The sequence below is a fragment of the Lethenteron reissneri genome, chromosome 24 (genome assembly GCF_015708825.2).
Source record: "Lethenteron reissneri isolate LAM-NWPU_2019-01 chromosome 24, ASM1570882v1, whole genome shotgun sequence".
NCBI lineage: Eukaryota > Metazoa > Chordata > Hyperoartia > Petromyzontiformes > Petromyzontidae > Lethenteron > Lethenteron reissneri.
In genome coordinates, this window is record NC_083802.1 from 7,253,497 (window position 1) to 7,276,352 (window position 22,856).

The 22,856-nt window shown below is 42.8% G+C and overlaps 1 protein-coding gene across 2 annotated transcripts in view; it reads right to left on the reverse strand.

The window, feature by feature from the left end:
- Window positions 1-17,959, reverse strand: part of CTDSPL2 (CTD small phosphatase like 2) — a 29,250-nt gene extending 11,291 nt beyond the window's left edge. Inside the window, exons 1-5 of one of the 2 annotated variants that reach the window (XM_061558089.1) lie at window positions 17,829-17,959; window positions 6,659-6,800; window positions 5,269-5,480; window positions 2,853-2,982; window positions 518-658 (exon numbers count right to left, since the gene is read on the reverse strand). In XM_061558089.1, the coding sequence (XP_061414073.1) occupies window positions 518-658; window positions 2,853-2,982; window positions 5,269-5,480; window positions 6,659-6,689 (514 nt within the window). In that variant the 5' untranslated portion in view covers window positions 6,690-6,800; window positions 17,829-17,959. The remainder of the gene's footprint in view (window positions 1-517; window positions 659-2,852; window positions 2,983-5,268; window positions 5,481-6,658; window positions 6,801-17,828) is intronic. The other variant, XM_061558090.1, reaches the window with a different exon arrangement.
- Window positions 17,960-22,856: the final 4,897 nt, after the last annotated feature.

Below are 22,856 nucleotides of genomic sequence, written 5' to 3' on the forward strand. Positions count from 1 at the left end.
TTTGGTAAAATCTGCAGATCTGAAATCCAATTAATATCAAATACACACACATAGAACCTCACATGGACTGCAAGTGTCATATGTAGTAAGATCACGGTGCTGTTTGTACCCAGAGCCAACATATACGTGCCTGCTTGTACATTTTAGCCACGTTGTGCACGTTGACTTTAAATTGTCATTTCTACTCCATAACGTGAAGGGGACAGCACCTCATTGTTTCATCAGAAGAGCTCAAAATCATCACATTCATCAGCAAATTGTTGTACCCTGTTACTTAACCAGGAAGTTAAATATATCAATTGAGACACGTGAAACATTGCCTCCTTTTAAAGGGCAACAAAAACCATTGCTCACAGCACCTCAACATATGTTGACATTTACATAGCATGCATCAATCAAGGCTACATTGTGGCTTCATACAGATCCGCAAAAGCATGCAAAAAATCCAATGGGTGTGTCTCCAATGAACTGAATAAATTACTCTTAGGTGTGCCGATAGGAGGTTAGTTATCCTCACCATCTTTCCCCGATGAGAAGAAGTGGAAGACGGGTGAGAAGATTGTCCCCAAGAAAGTGCTGCGAGGGGGGCTGAGGACATCAGGGTTGCCCGTAGGTTTCTCGGCCACCTTGGCTACCTTCCCTGCAGGTGGGGTGGCACCTGCGGTAGAACGATAACACACAGCGGGTCTCTTTAGCATAATGTATGCCCAATACAGAATCGGACAAATACTGCTATGTTGCATACTGATGTTGGTAGAAAATGTGTCATGAACAATCCCTTACACGCGCCACTGGTAGTGGTACGAGTAAGACTGGGTACCCATGATAGCAATGTGGAATTCCCACTACTGGCTCAGGACTACCAATGAAGGTACTTAATGCATCATGCTCATTTTAATTGAAGCAGAGATATTTTTTCTTCTCCCTCTGCATAAGAGGACAAACACAGCATGGTAAGAGTGGCAAACAATAGGTTGATGTCTTCAAGCTGCACAATCAATGGGAACTAAAAAACATTAATTTAGTCAGAAAATACTCCTTGGAGTTTCTACGCATTTTCACAAATGAGAGGATATTTGAGAAAACTCATATATACAATACCACACAAAAAAACACAACAGAAAACTCATATAAACACATTCATGTTACTAGCTCCATTTCATGAAAATCAGCCAGGAATATTCCTCAACCATTTATATGTACACACACCTTAGCCAACGTATAATATAAACATACATGTCAACATCACTTGCTTACCTTTAACACTGCGTTAATTACATACGAAATAATGTGCTGTGGCAGCAAAATCAATGGGATATCTTCCATAATAGTTTTTTTTGGGTTAGATCACGTAAATATAAATGTGTTGTTAAACCCGCCACCACCCAACACAGCCAATTAGTAAGGTTTGTCACATAAACAGAACATGCCAATTCGTTACTACTACAGCACACCGGTGTGTTGGAGAGTAAATCCAATACGAGTACAACGTTTCGCCAGTAATCACAACTAGCATCATCAGGCGGCAGCCAGATTTGTGGAGAAATCCTGTTTCGTTCGTTAAAAAGAGGGATAAATGTGATGGCATCACTTGTAAGCCATTCACGTGTGAAGGCCATTCACGTGTGAAAACTAGTTACTACTGGCCAAGAGTAATTATAGAATCTATCGAAATTGAGAGAAAAAAATTGCCTGTTCAGATAGCTACAGGCTTAGTGTTGCTTGGAAGCGAATAATCAAATAATACATTGTTTAAATGCATGCCTATACAGGTCAGCATACATCAATGTGGATTACCTGTGAGCAGACAATAATGGGTACTGCTATTTTAGTGCACACAAACGACAGGAGGTACAAGAACAATATGCATGCATAATGTATATGCATAATGTACGTTGATTGCCAAATGAATAACCCAACCGGTAATGAATACCCTTTGTAATTTATATGCATTCATTCATCCCCCCCACCCACTCTGCCCTTCGCATGTGAAGGGCTCACAAGTGACGCCATCACATCTATCCCTATATTTAAGGAACGAATCAGGATGATTTCTCCACAAATCTGGCTGCCTCCTGATGCTAGTTTTAATTACTGGTGAAACGTCGTACTCAGATTGTAAATGGTGTGAATTTACTCTCCAACACACAACGGCTGTGCTATACGAGAAACGAATTGGCACGTTCTGTTTACGTGAAAAACCTTACTAATTGGCTATGTCGGGTGGTGGCGGGTTTAACGACACATTCATATTCACGTGATCTAACCCAAAAAACCTGTATTATGGATGATATTGGTCGCGAAAGCCTATGTGTTAAACTCAATGGGATATCGTTGTATTTTCTGTCTGCAATAAAACTGTGAAGGGTTCTCTTTGGCAAATGCCACTCACTGCATTTCCCCAAGGAGCCTCTGGCAGTGTTCAAGTGACAAGGATTAGACTTCAAACCTTGGACCTGGTGGTGCCTGGCCATTCATTAACAATGAACAATTTGCAAAACACTGCCATCGATTGTGAATAATACAATTAACAATACCTAATCAAAGCTGCCTAATGTATTACAAAACTCAAAAAATGTATGGCATTGTGCTAGCTTTAAAATAAAAGGAATACCAAACCTCAGCCGTCATTTACAGTGACATTAACAAAAACTAAGTGTAACCACATTCAAGCAACAAGGCATGCCCCCCCTTGTCATGTGACCAAACACCTGAAACTTCGCACTGTCACTAAAAACAATGCTTTATTTCTTTAACCACTATTCGCAAAATAAAAATGTTTAAAGACCATGAAAATGTTAAGCCTAAAATGAGAGGCATTATTTTCACAGTGCCGTGCTGTTTGCATGCACCTCCGTTGAGCTGGCTCCTCCGACGAGTGCGCACGGCACGCCCGGTGCCTGGGTTTAACTGTGGTGTGGACGAGATGAGAATGTCCTCCTGCTCCACCTGTAGACGGCGCTTCTTAGCTGGAGTCTCATCCTGGAAAATATTATCCTTTTTTCCATTAAACGAAGAAAAATGGGCCTTTTGCATATGCCAATGAGCAAAAGCTTTCAAACAAGTGGCCAGTATTCAAAAACAAAGTAATGCCAATATCATATTTGTAAAATACCAAGCGTTTTTAAAATACAAGAAAAACGTTTATATGCATGGATTCTGGAATGTTTTCCATCACATTTTTTTCTAGGGGGCAGATAATTATTGAAATAACGTTACTTTTCATCTCTTTCTCACCCTCACCAGCTAGTGTTCAGCCAAATTCAAAGGGAAAACGACAAATTAGTGCATCCCTAATACAACACGAACGAGTTTACAATACAAGTAATGCGTATTAATAAAGAAACTTTACAGATAGGCTGAAAATATGATTTAGTGTTATGGGGGACATATGTAGTGTATATGGGACGTAGCAGTGACATTGTAGTTAGAGTGCTGTACTATAAACCCAGCACTCTAGGTTCGATTCCTGCGTATGGCCAATGGCTAATATAATTGGTGCGTGATATCTTAACTGATCATGCCCCCGCCTCTTTCACAAACCACCACTGACTAGTGTAAAGTATGGTCACACATCAGCCTCTATGACTGACAGTGTGAAATGGGCCTTTATCCAGCAGTGTAAATGATATGAATTTATTTATTTGGTGTATCATATTTTGTTGCTGTTTATCCAATGCAATAATATCAAAGCCCAAAACAATATTTATAGCAGCACCATTGTTAAACAAATAGTTCTTTCCAATTTTCTTATTTGCTTAAATAAGTTGTTTGAGTAAAAGGAGGTTTGGAAAAATAATGATATATTATGATTATAGCTCCTTAAATGAATTACATTTAAGACATGCACCTGTTCCATATTTTGTTTAATATATGAATTGGAGATGTATAAAATATATGGAGAAATTTTGCATTATAAAAAAAAACTTGACTAAGACCATTTACTGAAAAACTATCAAAAAATATCCTTTAGTCTATACTTATTTCAAACCAATTTTTTTTGTTGGATACGACATGTTTTGCCCTGTATTTCATGCGTGTTATGATTGTGCAGGATAACCATAGTTGTCGGCTGTGTATCGTTTGTTTAAAGAAAGTTGTATGTCAGGAAGCAACGAAACTTCATTGTGCGTGTTGTTTTAGACATGGCAGAGCTCCAAAATATCAAAAGGATGACCCCAGGAAGTGCTGAAATAAAAAAAAGCCCGCACACCACCAGAGGGCCCCCTGATTTAATATTCTGTCAGCAGAAGACCACAAAAAGTGGGGGAAGGCTACCAGGGGAGAAGATAAAGCGAACTTTGGACTCGATGCACTAAACTGCCAGACAACTCATCAAGTCACTTGAATTGTTCTTCATGATTTTAAGTTTCGCAGGCAAATCTCCTAACAACCCCAACATGAGGTTGCCTTAATCTCATTAGAGCCGTTTTATTTGACATTGTATTCAGTTTTCAATTACCCATCATGTGTGTTAATTACCTTGTTGTTTATTTTTAAATGTAGAGTCCACAAACAATTAAAAGTGAAACGATTATACTATGGGGACCTCATTTGCCAGTAAAAATATGATAATTGGTTCTTTACCCTTCTATCTGGCAACAAAACTGACACCTTTTTGCAAGGAGTCATGTTTGCATAGACCGCAATACCTGCAGTCATAAATACAAACAAAAGACATAACTCTGATAATGTGCACTGTCCTTGAAGTTGATTGGTCCACACCCGAGACAGCTTTCCTTCGAGCCTAGTCTCATATGGGTTGGACCAGATGACGCCAAAAGGCGCACAAGGGTGCCAGATAGAAGGGTAAAGAACCAATTATGAAACGATTATGTGAATAGATGGGCTAAGGCAAAGACAACAACGGCCAATGCATAGATTACATGCAACAGAAGCAATGGATAGTGTTGTTACATCTTGGGGTAAATATGTTATAATCACTGTCAAAAAAGTAAGTTCATTGTTCTAAACAAAGCAACTTCAGTTTGGTTCCCAGCCATGGTTAACAAGTGATGGGAGATATCTGAACCAGTCCTTAGCACCACCTTTACCAATCTGCACTGACCAGCATGGTAAGGTATGGACCTACAACCCACACGGCTGACATTGCGTGTGAAGCCTTTGTCCAGCAGTGACTTCACAAAAAGCGGTACACACTAGACAGTCTGAAAATACCAAATGATCAGACAATGTTGCTGTACTTCCAACACTCATATTCACAAATGAGAGACTTCCCATCAGCGTAAAGTGCGAATGGACTCTCACCGTCTTGGGTGTACTTCCTCGGATTAGCCGCTTGATGGACGCAAGCAGCCCAGTGGGTTCGTTGCCGCTGTCGCTGTTGGGGCTCTCACTGTCCTTGCACTCCGTGTGCCGCCGCTTGAGGTTGGACGCTTGCCGTGCCCCGGCCGGAGGGGCCATGGGCGAGCAGCCCCTCCGTGATCTCAACTTCATGCTGCAGCTCTGAGCCTTCCAAGCTTATGAGGCAAAAAGAGAAAAAGCGGACAACATATCACCACCAAGCCTGTTTCCTGCAAGGAGACTAGCTGCAAGACATATAAGCGGATATAGACTGACATACTGAAATACAAACTACCATTTTACTGTTCAGATTTATTACGCATCTAAACACACGTGTACGTGGATCACAAACGTTTTGGTGGAACTCAGGACAGATCAGAACAAACGCTAACGTACGCTGACAATTTTCTTTACGGTTGATGTCAAATAAAAATCCATAAGAATTCATACATAAAAAATATTATAGCTTCTACCAATAGATGGCACTAGTACTTTGTGTATACTTTATAGTGGGAATTATTGTTGATCATAACGCTGTGGTGGATCGAGTATCATGTTGAGATCCACCAAAATGTATCAGTGCTTGGTGTAATGGCCATCGCTGCTTCAAATGTTCAAAGTGGATGGTGAGTTAGAAGGGGATTATCAAGAATTATAGAATGTTGCTGATCTTTAACGCGTAGGCTTTCGCGACCAATATTATTCATTATAAAGTGTTTTCGGTTAGATCACGCAAATTTAAATGTGTTATACGCCCACCTCAACCCGACAGAGCCAATTTGTAAAGTTCTGTTTATGCGACTACCTTACTAATTGGCTGTCGGGTGGAGGTGGGTGTAAGACACATTCACGTGTTCTAACCCAACTAACTTTATCATGTATTGGTGAGAATTGTACGTGCAGAATTGGCAATGAGATAGGTATAAATAACTAAATGTGCAAGAAACAAGTTGAGGATAGAATGTCAGTCAAAGGCAGAGAAGAGGAAAGTCTTAATCTTGCACGTGAACAGGCGGAGAGGCAGGAGTGAAGACAATCCGTAGGACTTCCATACAGCAGGGACAGCAGATGAGTCACCTCACATTGAGCAGAGGTTTCAAATGCACATTCACAATTACGATTCAAATATTAGCATTTTAATATTTTAATAATATGACTGGTTACATCGTTTGTCGGGACTGTGGATTTGGAATCTATCACACTTTGCGGATCACAATGAGAGATGGTTTACGTAAGTCGAAGTTCTAAAATGATTGGTTGTTTGTACTGGAAGATCTTTTATTCACACTGCAAATGCAAAAAACATTAAAATCGACACTAACCATACACGCATTCAGCAAAACTGCAAATATACCTGCAAAAACATCATCCATGGTCGACTGCATCACAATCAAATATAAGAAGTCTATGTAAGCACCATGCCCCCAGAAATAGCCTCACCACCCAGACACAGATAAGAGCACGGTGGCCTTGGGCTGGCAGTGAATTCCTGAAGTCTGAGGATGAAAGCAAGGATGGGAAAATAAAATAAGACATTCTGCCAATATGTGGTGATATTCAAAGAATCTACATGAATTTAACAGCCATTAAATACATCTTCATCTCAATTAATAATTATGTGTGCAAGAATACTCCAAAATCACACACAAATTTGAGAGAACCCTGGGTTTGGATTTCTGAAAAGTCCAGAAAGGCCAAATTTTCAATACAATCTATGTAAAAAAACATATCTATATGTATGTACTAAAAAGTATATTGTCTATATATAATACACATTGCTGCGTGTTAGTATGAGTGCACAGGCCTATGAGTAATTTGTATTCTTTGCTGCCTCACCTGGTTCTTCATGTCAACAACCTTGTTGGAGCTGTATGACAACAGCACAGACCAGTGATAGGCAACCTCGACTGGTCAGTGGACCACGTAAACGGACCTCTACCACCTCAATGGGCTGCAAGCTTAAAATCGTGCTTGTGTACTAATCATAACCCCACACATTACCCGAGATACACTTAAACCAGGCCACAACGAGTGGTTACAAGGGCTGCAGGTTGCCCACAAGTGACAAAAACTATGGTTTCTTGTAAAGAGTGTGCAGGCACAGCTTTAAAATGTGTAACAGCAATATTTTGAATATGCATACATGAAGTGAGTGCAATCGGTGTTGAATAGGTTGTGGTTAGTATTTTTTGAATGGTAACTTTTTTAAATAGCCGATAATGTAATGTGTGTACCTGTGATTTCGCAGCACAAAATAGTCTGATTTACATATAGTACTGCTATTAATTTTAAATATTTCTCTGAAATGCAAAGCTGAGTTGCAACTTCCCATTTTTGATTGTAGTCTTCAAGATAATTTTTCAAGGACATTCTTTTAAATTGCAGCACGTACACTCTATTCAGTATTCCACACACATGTATATAAGTATAAAGAAACAATAAAGCAATATCCTTCTGAAAAGTATAGTGCTGTAAGCAATATGTTGAAAACTGTTGTCATTTCATATATAAACACATTTGCGAGCTTAAATCCAAACTGAGTCACCAAATAAGTCATAGTTTTCCAGTATAAATTTCAGGTACTGTATTACTGATAGTATTTTTTGGGATGATTGACAGTTTTCTCTGCTGTTCACATAAGACTGTTGGTTGCACTTGATGTGGGATTTGGGGAAAACCTAGTACTGACATTAGATTATCAAAGTAGAGTTTAGCTTAAGCCACCTAAAATCAATAAGAACCCGAGATTAAAAAGCAATACCAACCTGCAGTCTTAAAACATATATACAAAAGGCAAAATTATTTTGAAATATGAAATAATGATGGTACTACATTTATCAGGATACAAAAAATTAGTTGGGAAATATTAAATCATTATCGTACACATTCAGTAAAAATCACTTTACCAGAAAAATACATTTAAAGGTGGAAATAGTTTTAAATGTACCAGTAAATCTGGTAGAGTACCATGTATATACTGGTACATGTAAATCCTGTTGCAAACTGGCTTGCAGGACTCACTTTTGAATGGAGAAGAATGCACAACAGCTGTTAATTTTTAACAGGCATTGTATTTAGCACAGTCACAGCTGTCAGATGATACACCTTTTAAAGATAAAAACATAATCCATGAGCAAATAAAAAAAATCCACCTGGCAGACAGCTTTAATTTCCTTAGGTTTCATTTTCGTAGAGGCAACACACTTTCATTGAAATTCCAATAAAACGCTAGATGTAAACATGTCCGTACAGAATAGAAGTTTGTATATAATACAAGATCTTAGATAACACATCTCACAGTAGGAAGAGACTACATTCTAATGATCCTGCATATTGTTGACGATATACACTTTCAGTATAAACTCAGGACAACATATATTTCAGAAAAATTAATGAAGTCCTATTATGCTGCAGTGACTTGCAGTAAAAATCAGCATCCAAGTAATAAATGTATCAGTGTTTGTGTGCCCAGTAAGGTACGTAGGGCTGACAATGATTTGAGATGTGAAATGTACTTGCCCAGGAATTTTGGTGGGGTGGAACAGTACGGTGCACACACTGAACTAATTTGAATTCATATTTCATCCACACCTGTATGCCATTTTGCCAGTTAGATGCATGAGGGCTTATGCTGCTAGAAGAGGTCTAGTTTTGAGCAAAGTATTCAAATACAACAAAAAAACTCACTCAACACCAATTCTGCATACAAACACAAAGGTTTACACGGGTAACTGTAATTTTTACACTCGCAAAAGCGATGGGAATTCATTGATAATAAAGGTTTTTGGATCGTTAACCCACTACCACCCGACACAGCCAATTTATAAGGATCGTCATGTGAAAAGAAACGTGCCAATTAGTTACTATGTCTGCACACCGGTGTTGGAGAGTAAACCCACAACATTTACAATTTGAGCACGACGTTTTGCTGGTGATTATAACCAGCGTCATCAGGCGATCTGCCAGAATGTGAAGACGTCTTCCTGTTTTCGGTCTTAAACCGAGTAAGATTACGTCATCACTGTGTGCCTTGTGTGTGAAGTAGTGACTAGTTGTCATGTTTTGGTCACATGACAAACCTTACTAATTGGCTGTGTCGGGTGGTGATGGGTTAACAACAAATTTAAATTTACGTGATCTAACCCAAAAACTATTATTATTAATATTGGTCGCAAAAGGCGAAGTGTCCAACTGAATTTCATTCAGTAAATTTTTTCACATGTCATAAGTTCCTTTAATTTGTATTAACAATTTGTTTGTAATATAAAACATTGTGCATATTTGCTAATAATTAACCCATTGTCCTTTATATGTATATTGACAATCCAAAAGGTATGAAGCGCAAAAAAATGCATTCCAGGTACAATATGATTTGCAAAGGCTATGAAAAGGTCTCGTTAACACAAGAATGTGCAGTGCGCTTGCATGAGGTGCATCCTAATCAGGCTCCTTGTGAATTGTAAATTTTGGTTTAAAAAAAGTTTTTCAACCAAGTAATGCCACTACTTGATAGGCCATGGTCAATTAAAAGTGATATCTACTGTTAGGGGCATGTCACAATCAAAATACACAATTTCTTCACATTATTTGTATTATTAATAACCTGTATATCTGCTCTGTTTAAACTAGTACGACTGTAAGCTGTTCCTTGTCCAAATTATGTAGTGTATATGCATTTTATGTGTTGCAGTGCTGCTCTATGAATTTACTATCTAATCTATGACTCCAAAAACACTGTGAAAGTAAAACTGTATTCATAGCAGGCAGATATCCAATACTTTCCATTAGCTCCAGTACACATGTGGAGCCATGCCAAAATGTGCTAACCTGCAAGACATTCCTTTGGTTCTTTCCCTTGAGACCTTCCGCTCAAAAAGGAAACACTGTACAGTACAGCAGGGCTTGTACAGTTTACACAAAAAAATGGGAAAAATTCCTCATACACATGTACTGTACAATGCACCATAAAGCACTAATTTCCAACTCCTCCCATAACGTTGTGACCTAAAGATGGTTTGGATGCACACCTGCCATGTAACATTAACTCTAGTTTTTTTTACAGAACTACTTTATCCGTGGTAATCTGTAGGAGTCTGTGCATCTATGAATATGTTAACTGTGGCCAATGAAAATTCACAAATAAGCTCAGAAGAGCAAAACTTAACCACATCTGCATTATGAAATGTGTGATTAACTTTCTCCACTTTAGTAAAAACTTCTGTTTAGGTTGAAGCCATTTTAAGTATTGCACCAGAAAGAATGTCATAGAAATGGGCACACCACACCAACAGTAATTCGTTCAGACATGGAAGCCTTTTGCTGTGCATCGACAAAGATTCCAAATGCAAGGGAATTATTCGCATTGTCTCCAAAAAGGGAGTGAAATCCGTGTGAAGGTATGTATGAAAAACATTCCTCTTGTTTGAAATATTGTGGACCAAGAGAAGTTCCCACATTTCCAGATGTGATGGACTGCATGGTCTATGTTTAACATACATACCATGTGACACCACGGCCAGCAGTGCTGCCGGCTTGCAAAGTAGAGATGTTTTCTACAGCATACAGTACATGCATCCTCATACAACCACATACACGCTGCACAGAGCATCATCTATTCAACTGCATTTGTGACACGAGGCACATCGAATCTCGACGTCCAAGAATTGTATCCAACACTATACAAGATACAAACTAGTTTTAATATAACACTGCCGTCAAAGGAAACATATATAATAGGTGACGTTTGAGGCGATGGTCATTCTTCATAGCACAACATGGGCTATTAAATGGCCAGTGGCTGAAACGTCACCTAGTATATTATTTAAATTTAAGAGTATTATTGACGAACGCGTTGAGTCTTTAAAATTTGTACCTGTGCACCGCTGCAAACGCATTACAAAACACTAGTTTTAAAGGTCGCCTTCTTACCGACTCGAAAGCCACAGCAAGCCTGAGTGACATTCCCTGCACACCTCACCTGTTTTTGAATGATTTTTTTTGCGTGCATGTGCACGATGCCACATGTTGGAAGAAAACGGCTGTACATGTCCTAATGTAAAAAAAGCTAGCATATTTATTCATGCCACCCAAAATTAAAACGATTCAGATCATCAAATGCAAGAGGTGTTTCACTGTATTTGCAAATAAAATGTGCTATTGTATGGTACAATTTTACATATTTTACAATTATTATCATTAAGATGTTCAGCAGTCTGGAAAAGAGACATGAGGCCCATTCAGATAGGCGTTTTTATTAAATGCTCCCATGTGAGATTTTTTCAAGTATTTTACAAACATATTTCCAACAAATTATTCTTACAAGTTCAAACTTAGTGTGCTGCTATTCTTTTCAATCGCTTAAAAGCCCTGACATCAACTTGTGAAAAGGAACATAAAAGCACTGCCATACCTGTTAAAGTAGAGTTTTTTTTCTGAAATTCACCTCTTTAATATACAATTCCTCTGCACTGCAGAGGTAACCCTATAACATAATGGCAGAAATGTAAACAGGAACAGCACTAAAGCTTGAAACTGCACACCACATGTCCACCCACCCACAAATGCCACTTTACTGCCTCCATAAGTACACCCAGTTAAACCATATAATATTAGACAATATCTGGAAAGCAGCCAAATACTAATTATGCAGGTAAGATTCTACCCAAAAGAACTAGGCATAGTGAAGACCACAGAGTGTACAGTAAAACCTTGGCGAGTGGGACTAACCGGAGGGAGCCATGGTCCAAGCTAGCTGAAAAGTCCAGCGTGCCATTTCAATTAAAATCGGATGAAGGAAAACATAACAGTTCTGTATGTGTATAAGTCTCTCCGGTGCTGAAAGATCTGCATTGGCTTCCGGTCTGCTCGCAGATCACATCTAAAATCCTCTACGAATAACATATAACGCCTTGGATGGTAGCGGTCTTACTGACCTCTCTGAAATTTTGGAGAGATATGTTACTACCAGAGTTTCAGATCCTGGATGCAGAGCCTCCTTGTAAGATCCTCGATTAAGTTGCATTAGTTTAGGACGGCACTCGTTCCATTATTTGGCTCACAGCTTTTGGAATGATCTCCCCATTGTCATCATAGAAGATGGTAGTTTATGCACATTTAAAAGGTTGCTTAATACCCATCTCTTCGGTCTAATACAATTCCCTATTGGGTGATCTGTCAGCTTGATGCCACTATTTTATGGTCGGTCATGAGGCTTGCTATTGCGCTCAGGGAGTGGGTTCATAATACGGGTTCGTGATTCCTCGTTAGGGTGTGAGTTCCTAGTCTGGGTTTGTGGTTTCGGCGTGTTGAGTTTATGATTTCGTGGTCTAGGTTTGTTGGGTTGCGAGTTCACGTTTGTGGGTTCGTAGTTGAGGTTTATGGGTTTTTTGCCAGGGTTTGTGGATTTGTAGTCGGATTTTGAGGATTCTAAGTACGGCTTTGTGGGTTACACGTCTCTGCGTATAGCGTGTTCATGGTGTGACGTGCTTGTCGGCTTTTGTTGATGTGGGTTGCACCATGAATACCATCTGATAGTGTTGCAGTTTTTAAAATCAGGCTAAAGATGTATTTTATCTCTTTAACATATTTGAACGAATGTGGATACTTTTTAACGTTTTGTATAACTTTTATTTTATTGATCTATGCTATGTTTACTTTGTGAAGCACTGTGACAATTGTATCGTGAAGGGCGCTATATTACGTAAATTTATTGCAGTATATAGTGCAGTTATGTAATACAGTATATACAAGTGACATGTTAGTGTAAACCAAAAAAAATACAAATACTTACAGTAGGTGTGCTGTGTATTTATTGTGCTCCCGGAGTCATTGTCAGTAGGTCCAAGTCTAACACTGGTCCCACCATCCCCCCCCCCCCTCTGCTATCACCCTTCCTGTCATCCCTTAAAGTATTAGCACATATAAACATTCACTACATTTGACAAATTATAAACAATGTTACATGTTTTAGGTAGTTTTATATGCATTATATATTAAGTAAATTAGTCTACATGTTATATAAATTATATTTCATTTCTATTTCTATTTCATTTCTAATTCCTATCATTGAATATGTATTACAGATGTATTTTTATCAGCCGACCTGGTCTGGCTAAATACAAAATCTGCCAATCCAAGGTCAGGTTAGCTGCGGTTTTACTGTATTGCTGTATTGCATAGCAGCAGTCGCATTCCCATTTTCATTCTGAATCTGTTCTGAATAAGCTAACTTTCGAGAACAGATCTTACAGGCTGTTTGCACTTGCTATAGAAAAATTATATCCAGTGCTTTTCAATCATACTTAACTCAACTGCTGAATAAACATACAGTTCTCCATGCTTACACAACCATACACATTCCTGTGTGGATGCATTTATTCTCGCCAGCATGCAATACTTAATGTTTATGCACATTTACACAAATGTGTATCTACATGATCAAATTATATTGCGGCTGTCTGTTTAAGCGTTCAATGGCTCGATCTCTAGCCAGTAGTTTAAGGTTTGAGTCAGAAACCATTAATATGAACACTTTCTTGTGCTTTATATAACAGCCACACAAATCTCAAGCTAGTTCCAGTTGATTATACCTGGAAATATTTGGTCTGGACGAAACTGGTCATGGTCTACTCAAGCTTTTTGAAAGACTCGCTGAATCAAAATATCCCAAAACCACCGGATCTTGTCATATCACAGAAGCCTAAGCAGCATTGTCCCTGGCTAGTACTTGGATGGGCGACGACGGTGCAGGTTGTTATACACTTGCAAAACTACAGGGTGGGCAAGAGGGCAGTTCAGCAAAATCGAATGCCTCCCGGTAAATGTTCCACACTTTCACCAACCCGCACTGACCAGCGTGATGAATTATGGGCACGCCCTCAACTATCAGTGGACTGACAAACGGGCCATACAAGCGCAGATATTATTTAAATGTTAATGGATATGTTGATCAACACACACCATTGCATGTGGCTATTTCTTATTTAACTAGGTTTGGAGTCCAAACAACAATTATATAAGTGACTTAGTATACACTGTATGTTGAACTTCGTTTGTACCGTATGTAGCCAACCGTGCTAATTGGACTGCGATCTTCAGATAACGAGCATATATTAATTAGGAGTTTCATAAATGTGGATATTCATATTTTATATTTAGACTGAAGAGTTAATTGAAGTGTACTTTGTCTTTTGGAAACTTGCAACATGGCAGATGTGCTCGTTTAATTGTACATATTCCAATTCTACTGCAAATGCAAGCAATACATTTCACATTTACTGATTCGAATTAAAATAAGCGATGCAAATTTCATCTGGGACAACTGTAATTACAAATAAGTGGCATTCGTTTGTGTGCAGTATACACTGGATCCATGGTGTTGTGTGATGTAGACTTCAACATGAACACTACTAACATTAAGTCATTACTGAACTTTATTGTGCAATTACTTGTATTAATACACTTAATCCTGTAAGCGGACATCCATAATTTTAATCAGCAGTTACACTTTCACAAGTGCCATTCGCCAAAATACACTCCACGTACATTCAAGGGCAGTCCGATAAAACAAGTTTTTTTTTTACACAACAGCAGCCACTACAAATTGATCTAAATATGGATACCCCAGGGATTTCTTATGATCCTCTTACTCTTTCAACAGGTGATCAAATTGTGAAAGCGATTGCTCCATATTTTAAGAGTGTTAAAATATTTAATTTGTACATTGAAAAACAGTGGGAGACATGATAGGTTTTTCCCCTTTTATCTGGCAGCAAAACAGGTGTTAAGTTGTTAAAACACCAAACGGAAACCTTTTACAAGGAATCATGTCTGTATTAACCACAATACTTGTGGGCAAAATTCAAACAAAAAACATACTCTGATAATATATGCATTGTCTTTGAAACTGATTGGTCCACACCAGAGACAGCTTTCTTTTGAGCCTCGTCTCAAACGGCGTTAGACCAGAGTATTGTGGTTAATGCAGAAATGATTCCTTGTAAAAAGGTTTCAGTTCGGTGTTTTAACAACTTAACTACCTGTTTTGTTGCCAGATAAAAGGGGAAAAACCTATCATCATATTTTGGTACTGGCAAAGGAGGTTCAATGAAGTGGGAGACATGTAGAAGATATGAAATAACATTTTTACTCTATAATGTATCATTGTTAGTTGGGTTTTTATAAATGGATCACCCTGTATCACTACCCTGAGCACTATGCGACAGAGCGTGCTTCTCACACTGAGATTGTGAAATCAAATCCCACGTAGGGGAAAACTAGGCTCATCATCCTTTGAGGATTGGTAAATGGGTACTACTTTGAGGGGTTTCTATAAATGGCTTGGGCTTTGCCTCTGCGAAATAAATCTTGGTTGCCATGCAGTGGAGCAAGCGGGTCCCCCTACCGCTCTGTAAACACGAGCACGTGCGCGACTGGGCGAGCGTGAAGCGGCCGGTGTCAACGAACATCGCCGCGCCGCGTGCGCACCGAGTAAACACAACGAAAAACACGAGGCTTGCACACTCCACAGCCAGGACGGGTGAGGAGGGGGGGGGGTGAAACTGAATACTTCAGGTGGGCTCGCCTCTGCAAACATTTGTTTGAAACAGGTCATAATCCTCACCCCAAATAGACTCCGTCAGTTAAACTGATCAGAACCCGAATCAGCCCAATGCAACCCCCAAAGAAAACCAAGCGCAAACTGACTACTGTATAATCATTAGAAACGGACTATACCCAAAACCACAAAGCACTCCCACCGCACCCCCGATGCTTAATCGACCCAATCACAGACCCTACACCAGTTTAACCCCCCCCCCCAAACAGACCTTAACCCCAGACATTAAGCCTAACCCCATACTCTAACCCCAAATACTGTACACCCAGAACAGACACAGTGCCAAAAATGTGGAAATAAGTCTAGGCGCAAACGGTACCGGGGGTCTCCCTCTCACCCACCTCCTCCCCGCGTCAATGTGATCGTTTCGTCGCACGCGGGAGTCCCTCGGCCACCCACTCAGTCTCGTGTGCCTTCCTCAAGCGACCCCCCTCCCCCACAGGGCATGTCCATCATCCCTCCTGAGTTAAGTCGCGTGCACAGCCCCCCACCCCAGCCCATGCGATCCCTCCTGCAAGTCGCGTGCGCAGGGGGCTATCCTCCTCCTCACCCTCCATGTGATCGCTCTGAAATTTTGCGTCAGAAATAGCGTGTAACCGAGATATACCGCACTAACAACTGTCGCCACAAACCCTATACGCGATGGCTCAGGAAGGTGGAGAGCATAGATAAAGAGGGCTGGACAGTCGCGTGCAACATGCCCCCCCCCCCATTCCTGGAGTACCCCCCAACACCGAATACCCCCCTTGTGGTTTTGAGTCTCCCCAACAGGGGTCTCCGACCACTCGGGCCCCCCGACACCTTCCCCCACCCCCAATGCGCTCGGAGTGTCACGCGCCAGAGTTTTATGCACGAGCCCCAACGGCCCCCCTCTCTCCACGAGCCCCCCCCCCCCGTGCGCTCGGAGTGTCACGCGCCAGAGTTTAATGCACGAGCCCCAACGGCCCCCCCCCCCCATGCGCTCGGAGTGTCACGCGCCAGAGTTTTATGCACGAGCCCCTACGGCCCCCCTCCCTCCACGAGCCCCCCCCCCCGTGCGCTCGGAGTGTCACGCGCCAGTGTTTTATGCACGAGCCCCAACGGCCCCCCTCCCTCCACAAGCCCCCCCCGTGCGCTCGGAGTGTCACGCGCCAGAGTTTTATGCACGAGCCCCAACGGCCCCCCTCCCTCCACGAGCCCCCCCCCCCCCCGTGCGCTCGGAGTGTCACGCGCCAGAGTTTCGTGCACGAGCCCCATCGCCCCCCCCCTACCAAGACCCCCCCCGCCCCCACCTACGAAGACCGCCCCGCCTCCCTACCAAGACCCCCCCTCCGCCCCCCCCTACGAAGACCCCCCCGCCCCCCCCCGCGTGCGCTCCTCCGACTCGCGTCTCCCGCGCGCGGTACCGTACGCAGCCTCGGCCTCGTCCAGGCGAGCACCGCTTTAAATAAAAAAAATTACAACCACCACACACACGCGCGCATATCTATCTACACACACACATACACGAGCCCCGTCCACAAGAGACTCGCGCGCGCTTTAATATTAGAACGCAAATTGCATTTTTTTCTTTCTTTTTTAAATTAAGAAAAGATCCCCGCACAAACGGTGGGTAACGAGATTAAAACGAGCGTGCGTTTCACAGAGGCTGGGAAATCGTTGTCCAGCTCGGCCGCGCTAACGATATATTATTAGTTTGATACGCCTTTTGTACATGCGCGTTTGTATTTGTATTTAAACCGAAGCCCCGCCCGGCGCCGCCTCAGCGTTTGGCGCCAGCTGAGGGAGGCGGACGCCTTCACTCACTCCCCTCGTTCGCTCGCTTCCTCAGCCGCTAAAAAAAAAAACCCCGGCAAACTAAGAACAAAGACAGCCCGCAATCGGCGGCGAGGGACGCGGAGCTGGTGCGAGTCGCCGTGGCGGCGCTTACCGAGCTGCGGCGCTGGCGGCGGGCGAAGCTCAGCGAGCGCGGCCGGGGATGATGTTTACAGTCTCCGCTCAAGACGCCATTTCCCGCGCACGAACGACGTGCGGGGAGGGGGGGTGGTAGACGGGGCGGGGCTGTGGGGGGTGCGGGGGGTGGGGGGGGCAGCGGGGACCGGAACCCCGCCCCTTCGCCCCGCATGGCTAAGCCTCCCCATGCCCCCCCCCCCTCGCTCTCTCGCTCTCAACTCCAGCAGCTGCTGCTGCTTGCTGCGCATGGCACCAATAGGTTCAGGAGCTAAATGTTCAGGTCTGGTCACCACAACGAGAGGGCTTCAGGAGAGAGAGAGATAGTCTTCACCTGAGGACGGCTGCTTGCGTTGTGGCCGAAACGTCGTGATAATTGTATTTTATTATGTTTTATTTTTAGTATTTTATTATTTCTCTTCTACGTGACTTTACCGAAAGAACCAAGAAGAGATAGTCTTCGTGTAGTTGTGCCATTCCTCAGGACGTCAATTAAAGTCCACAGTTTGGGGTTGCAATAGCTACAGTCGCACGACACTGGCTTGTTGATATCTGGGTTCACAGGAGAGGGATGGAATTAGTCCATGGGTAAGAAGAGAACTGGAACCACCGAAGGTAGCAAGACGTTAGTAGGACTGATTTATTGTGAAATGTCTTGACTTAAAGCATTCGTGATTGCAGGAATTCATATTCTTTCGGTAAAGTCACGTAGATAGGTTCAAAGAAAATAACAAAAAAACGCGACGTTTCTATCACAACACAAGCGATCGCCATCGGGAGGAAAGCTGCTGAATGCAGACTTTTTATAGGGTGTAGTCCAAGGGTCATCAACGAAGTGGGCAGGGCTAGTGATGTTAATGTGAGAGATTAGCATGTTAATGTCGGATCGGAGAGCGGCCTCCACGAGGGCACAGAGGTGGCTATGTTAATGTGAGAGATTAGCATGTTGATGGGAGATCGCAGAGCGGCCTCCACGAGGGCGCGGAGGTGGCTATGTTAATGTGAGAGATTAGCATGTTGATGGGAGATCGCAGAGCGGCAACGTCGAGCTCGGCGAGCGAGGTGGCTGTGTTAGTGTGGGATATTTAACCTGTTAATGTAAAATCAGAGAGCCAAAAATAAACAACTGAAACACGGTAGGACCAATAACTGATCGCTGTTTTAATGCGGTGGGCTCACACAAAATGTATTTCTCCAAGACGAAGGTACTTTGCAAACCCACTGGCTATCAACAAAGATTTGTTAATGAACCTATCTACGTGACTTTACCGAAAGACCCAAAGAAAAGTGAAATGTCTGGTCTGGGCTCATGGCAGGCAAAGCAAAGCACCCATCCGTAATGGACAACTACCTTGCAGATGGAGCGATGTGACCGGTTTATATTTGTAGAAGTGAAATTCATGGTCGCAGCACTGGGCCATGAGAAATGGAAACGTAGTGGGGAGGCGGAGAGTGTAAACTATATGTAATTTAATCTATGGAAATATGTCCTGTTTACGTATAATGAGGGAGAAGACGTAGAATGCAGTTTGCATTGCTTAATCGGCTTGGGAGCTGGCATTTTGGCGGTCAGGTGGGCAGTGACAGCTAATAGAGCAGCGCACGCAAGAGGCATGGTTCATCGATTCATAGGCTGACAATATATGCATACTCTTTGGGTCTTACCGAAAGACCCAAAGAGTATGAATTCCTGCAGTCACGAAAGCTTTAAGTCAATATTTTATATATGCATACAATTGCGTGTAAAATCGATTGGTTATACGCTACATTCTGAATGCATCTCGATGGTAAAAAATACATTTATTTATGACCATCAATTATAACAATAAGTAGTCGTGTGGAGGGGGTGACTTGCAACATTCCCCTTGTGGAGATAGGGATAAGGCGTGTTTCCCCGTTGAAAATCGCTGATTTCAAACCCCAATCTTACAAACCCTTAAAATCCCCCCACCATTCCATGAATTTTTCGTTGCGACCCGCTCCTCTGACGCCTTACCCTTCATCCCCTCCTCCCCACCATTCCTTTCCTTCTCATCCACATCCTCACCCGTTCCCTCATCAGCCAACCCACCCTTCTCCCATCCTCATCCTAACCCTTGCATCTCACCCCGACCTCCCTCGTCAGCTCCTCACAACTCACCACCTACCTCTCACCCTGGCCTCTCCAACTCCTCACCCAACACCTAAACCAATTCCCTCCTCACCCCGGCCTCCCATTTCTCTTCATCCACATCATCACCGAGCTCTACCTCCTCACCATCTATTATGAATCCTCATCCCTCTGTCTTCCTCCCCTATCCCGATCCTCTTCTCTCGCCCCCCCCTACCCACCAACCCCGAGCCCTCTTTCCCCCCTTCCCTGCCCCCCCTCGTCCTCCCTTTCCCCCCTCGCCCTCCCTCCCCCCCTCGCCCCTCCCTCCCCCCTCGCCCCTCCCTCCCCCCCTCGCCCCTCCCCTACCTTCCCCCGCCGAATCTCTCCCAGCCCCTCCCCTACCCCCGCATCTTTCCTTTCCCCACTCGCCCCTCCCTTTCTCACCCCTCCTCCCCCATCTCTCTCCCAGCCCCTCCCCTTCCTCCGCCTCTTTCCTCTCTCGCCCCTCCCTTCCTCCGCTCCTCCCCCTTCTTCCGACTCTCTCCCAGCCCCTCCCCTTCTCCTGCCTATTTCCCCCTCACCCCTCCCTCCTCCGTCTCCCCCGAGCCCCCCCCTCTTCCCAGCTCCACCCCCCCCCACCTTCCCTCCCAGTCGCTCACCGTCATTGGCCAAACCTTCCCCGTAAATAGACCAATCGCGCAAATGCCTCGGGCACGGTCACGTGCGTACGCTCGATGAGGGGCGGGGTGGGTTATGTTGGGGGGGAGGGGCGCGCGCGCGCGCGGTGGGGGAGTTAGGTGGGGGGGGCAAACCGCGTGCGCGCGAGGCCATGCCTGGGGGGGTTGGGGGTGGCGCGCGCGTGACGTTTCATCGCAGAGTCCCCGGATGTTTCCGTTCCATGCGAAACAGAGGACAGCGTGCAGGGGCTGTGGGGGTGTTGCAGAAATAAAAAGGCGGCACATTTGAAATTGGCGCACGAGGTTGGCACGTGGACTATTAACATTGAGGGGGGGGGGGGGGGGTGGCAGCAGCTGCACATTGACCAACAACTGCCCCCCCTCCCCTTCGATGGCCATGACTGGGGGGCTCTGTTCAGTGGCCCGCAGTGACAGCGACGACGACTGCGGCGGAGGCGGCAGCTGACGGAGCCGCCACTGTGCCAAGTGTCAATCACCCATCAAAGGGATTCACATAATGAGGACTCTTTTGCCAGTACCAAAATATAAGAATAGGTTTTTCACCTTTTTTCTGGCAACAAAACTGAAACCTTTTTACAAGGAATCGTGTCTGCATTAACCACAATACTTGTGGCCAGAATGCAAACAAAAAATATACTCTGATAAGAGATGCATTGTCCTTGAAACTGATTGGTCTTCACCACAGTTGTACGCCTTTTGGCGTCCTCTGATCGAACACCGTTTGAGACATGGCTCAAAAGAAAGCCGTCTCTGGTGTAGACCAAGCAGTTTCAAACAATGCATATATTATCAGAGTGGTTTTTTTTTGCATTCTGGCCACAAGTATTGTGGTTAATGCAGACATGATTCCTCGTAAAAAGGTTTCAGTTTTGTTGCCAGAAAAAAGGGGAAAACCCTATTCTTATAAAGGGATTCACGTCAACAATAAGCAAAAGCATCAATTGCCAAATGGCCATCGTCAATCGTCGGTCAATGAAAGTGTCTCAAAACATACATTTGTTGAGAATAGATTTTCCCCTTTTTTCTGGCAACAAACCTATTTGCAACAAACATGTTTGTTGCCAGAAAAATGTTTGATTTAAAGCTTTCGTGACTGCAGGGATTCATTTTCTTGGTTCTTTCGGTAAAGCCACGTAGAAGAGAAACAATAAAATAATTGCTTTATGTTTTTATTATTTTATTGTTTCCTTTCTACGTGACTTTACCGAAAGAACCAAAAATAGGTGTTAAGATGTTAAAACACCAAATTGAAACCTTTTACAAGGAATCATGTCTGCATTAACCACAATACTTGTGGTCAGAATGCAAAAAAAAACACTGATAAATATATGCATTGTCTTTGAAACTTTTGTTGTCAATGATAATAATAATGGCAATGGCCATGCGGCGTCGATCACAACTTGTCAAGCACCCGGTGGAGATGTTGACCGTAACCATTTGTAAATCGGTGTTAATTAAAATAAAACAGTTGTCAATCACACCTGACAAAATGCAGTCAACCATAAACAAATCAGGCATCACAAATGTCAACACGACTAATGTCCGTCACGCATTATAGCGCAAATGTAATAACTTCTGACATCTTAATTAAGATATGTGTACATTTCAATTACATGTACTGTGTAGCCCTTTTGTCCAACCGCAACATCGATTTTGGCATTTCCCCATTAGAAGCGTCAACAACTCGCATACAACACGACAACGAATTCAGTTTACACATTAGACGCATCAATCAACGATGGCAAAGTATGTTACTCGTGTTGCCATCTGTCCTTGTTTTGAGCTGTCTTCGGAAGCCTACGTTTAATCTACCAGGGACATTTAAAAATCCTCGGTGCTTTTTTTCAATTGCATAATATGGTAATACACGACTCACGACAATGCAGTTACGTGTAGTTCTTCAGGTATAATGAGTTAATATTCTAAGCATGATATTTCCCGGTTTTTTGTACCTGTACCGCAGCTGGCAACCCTATCAGTTACCCAGTATCAATAACACTTGTCATTTACCCAATACCACTGTCAGTAAACAATCCTATATCATCAATCACCAAAAACAAATGACAATCACCCATTACAAAACAAGTTGCAATCACAAATACTGTAATAATTATAAGAGTCATGTTACCTGAGACAAATCACATTAATTTATAATTGCAAGTATATTTTTTTTACGATCAGAGGAAACAAGAAGATGCTTGGTTTAGTCGGCACTTTG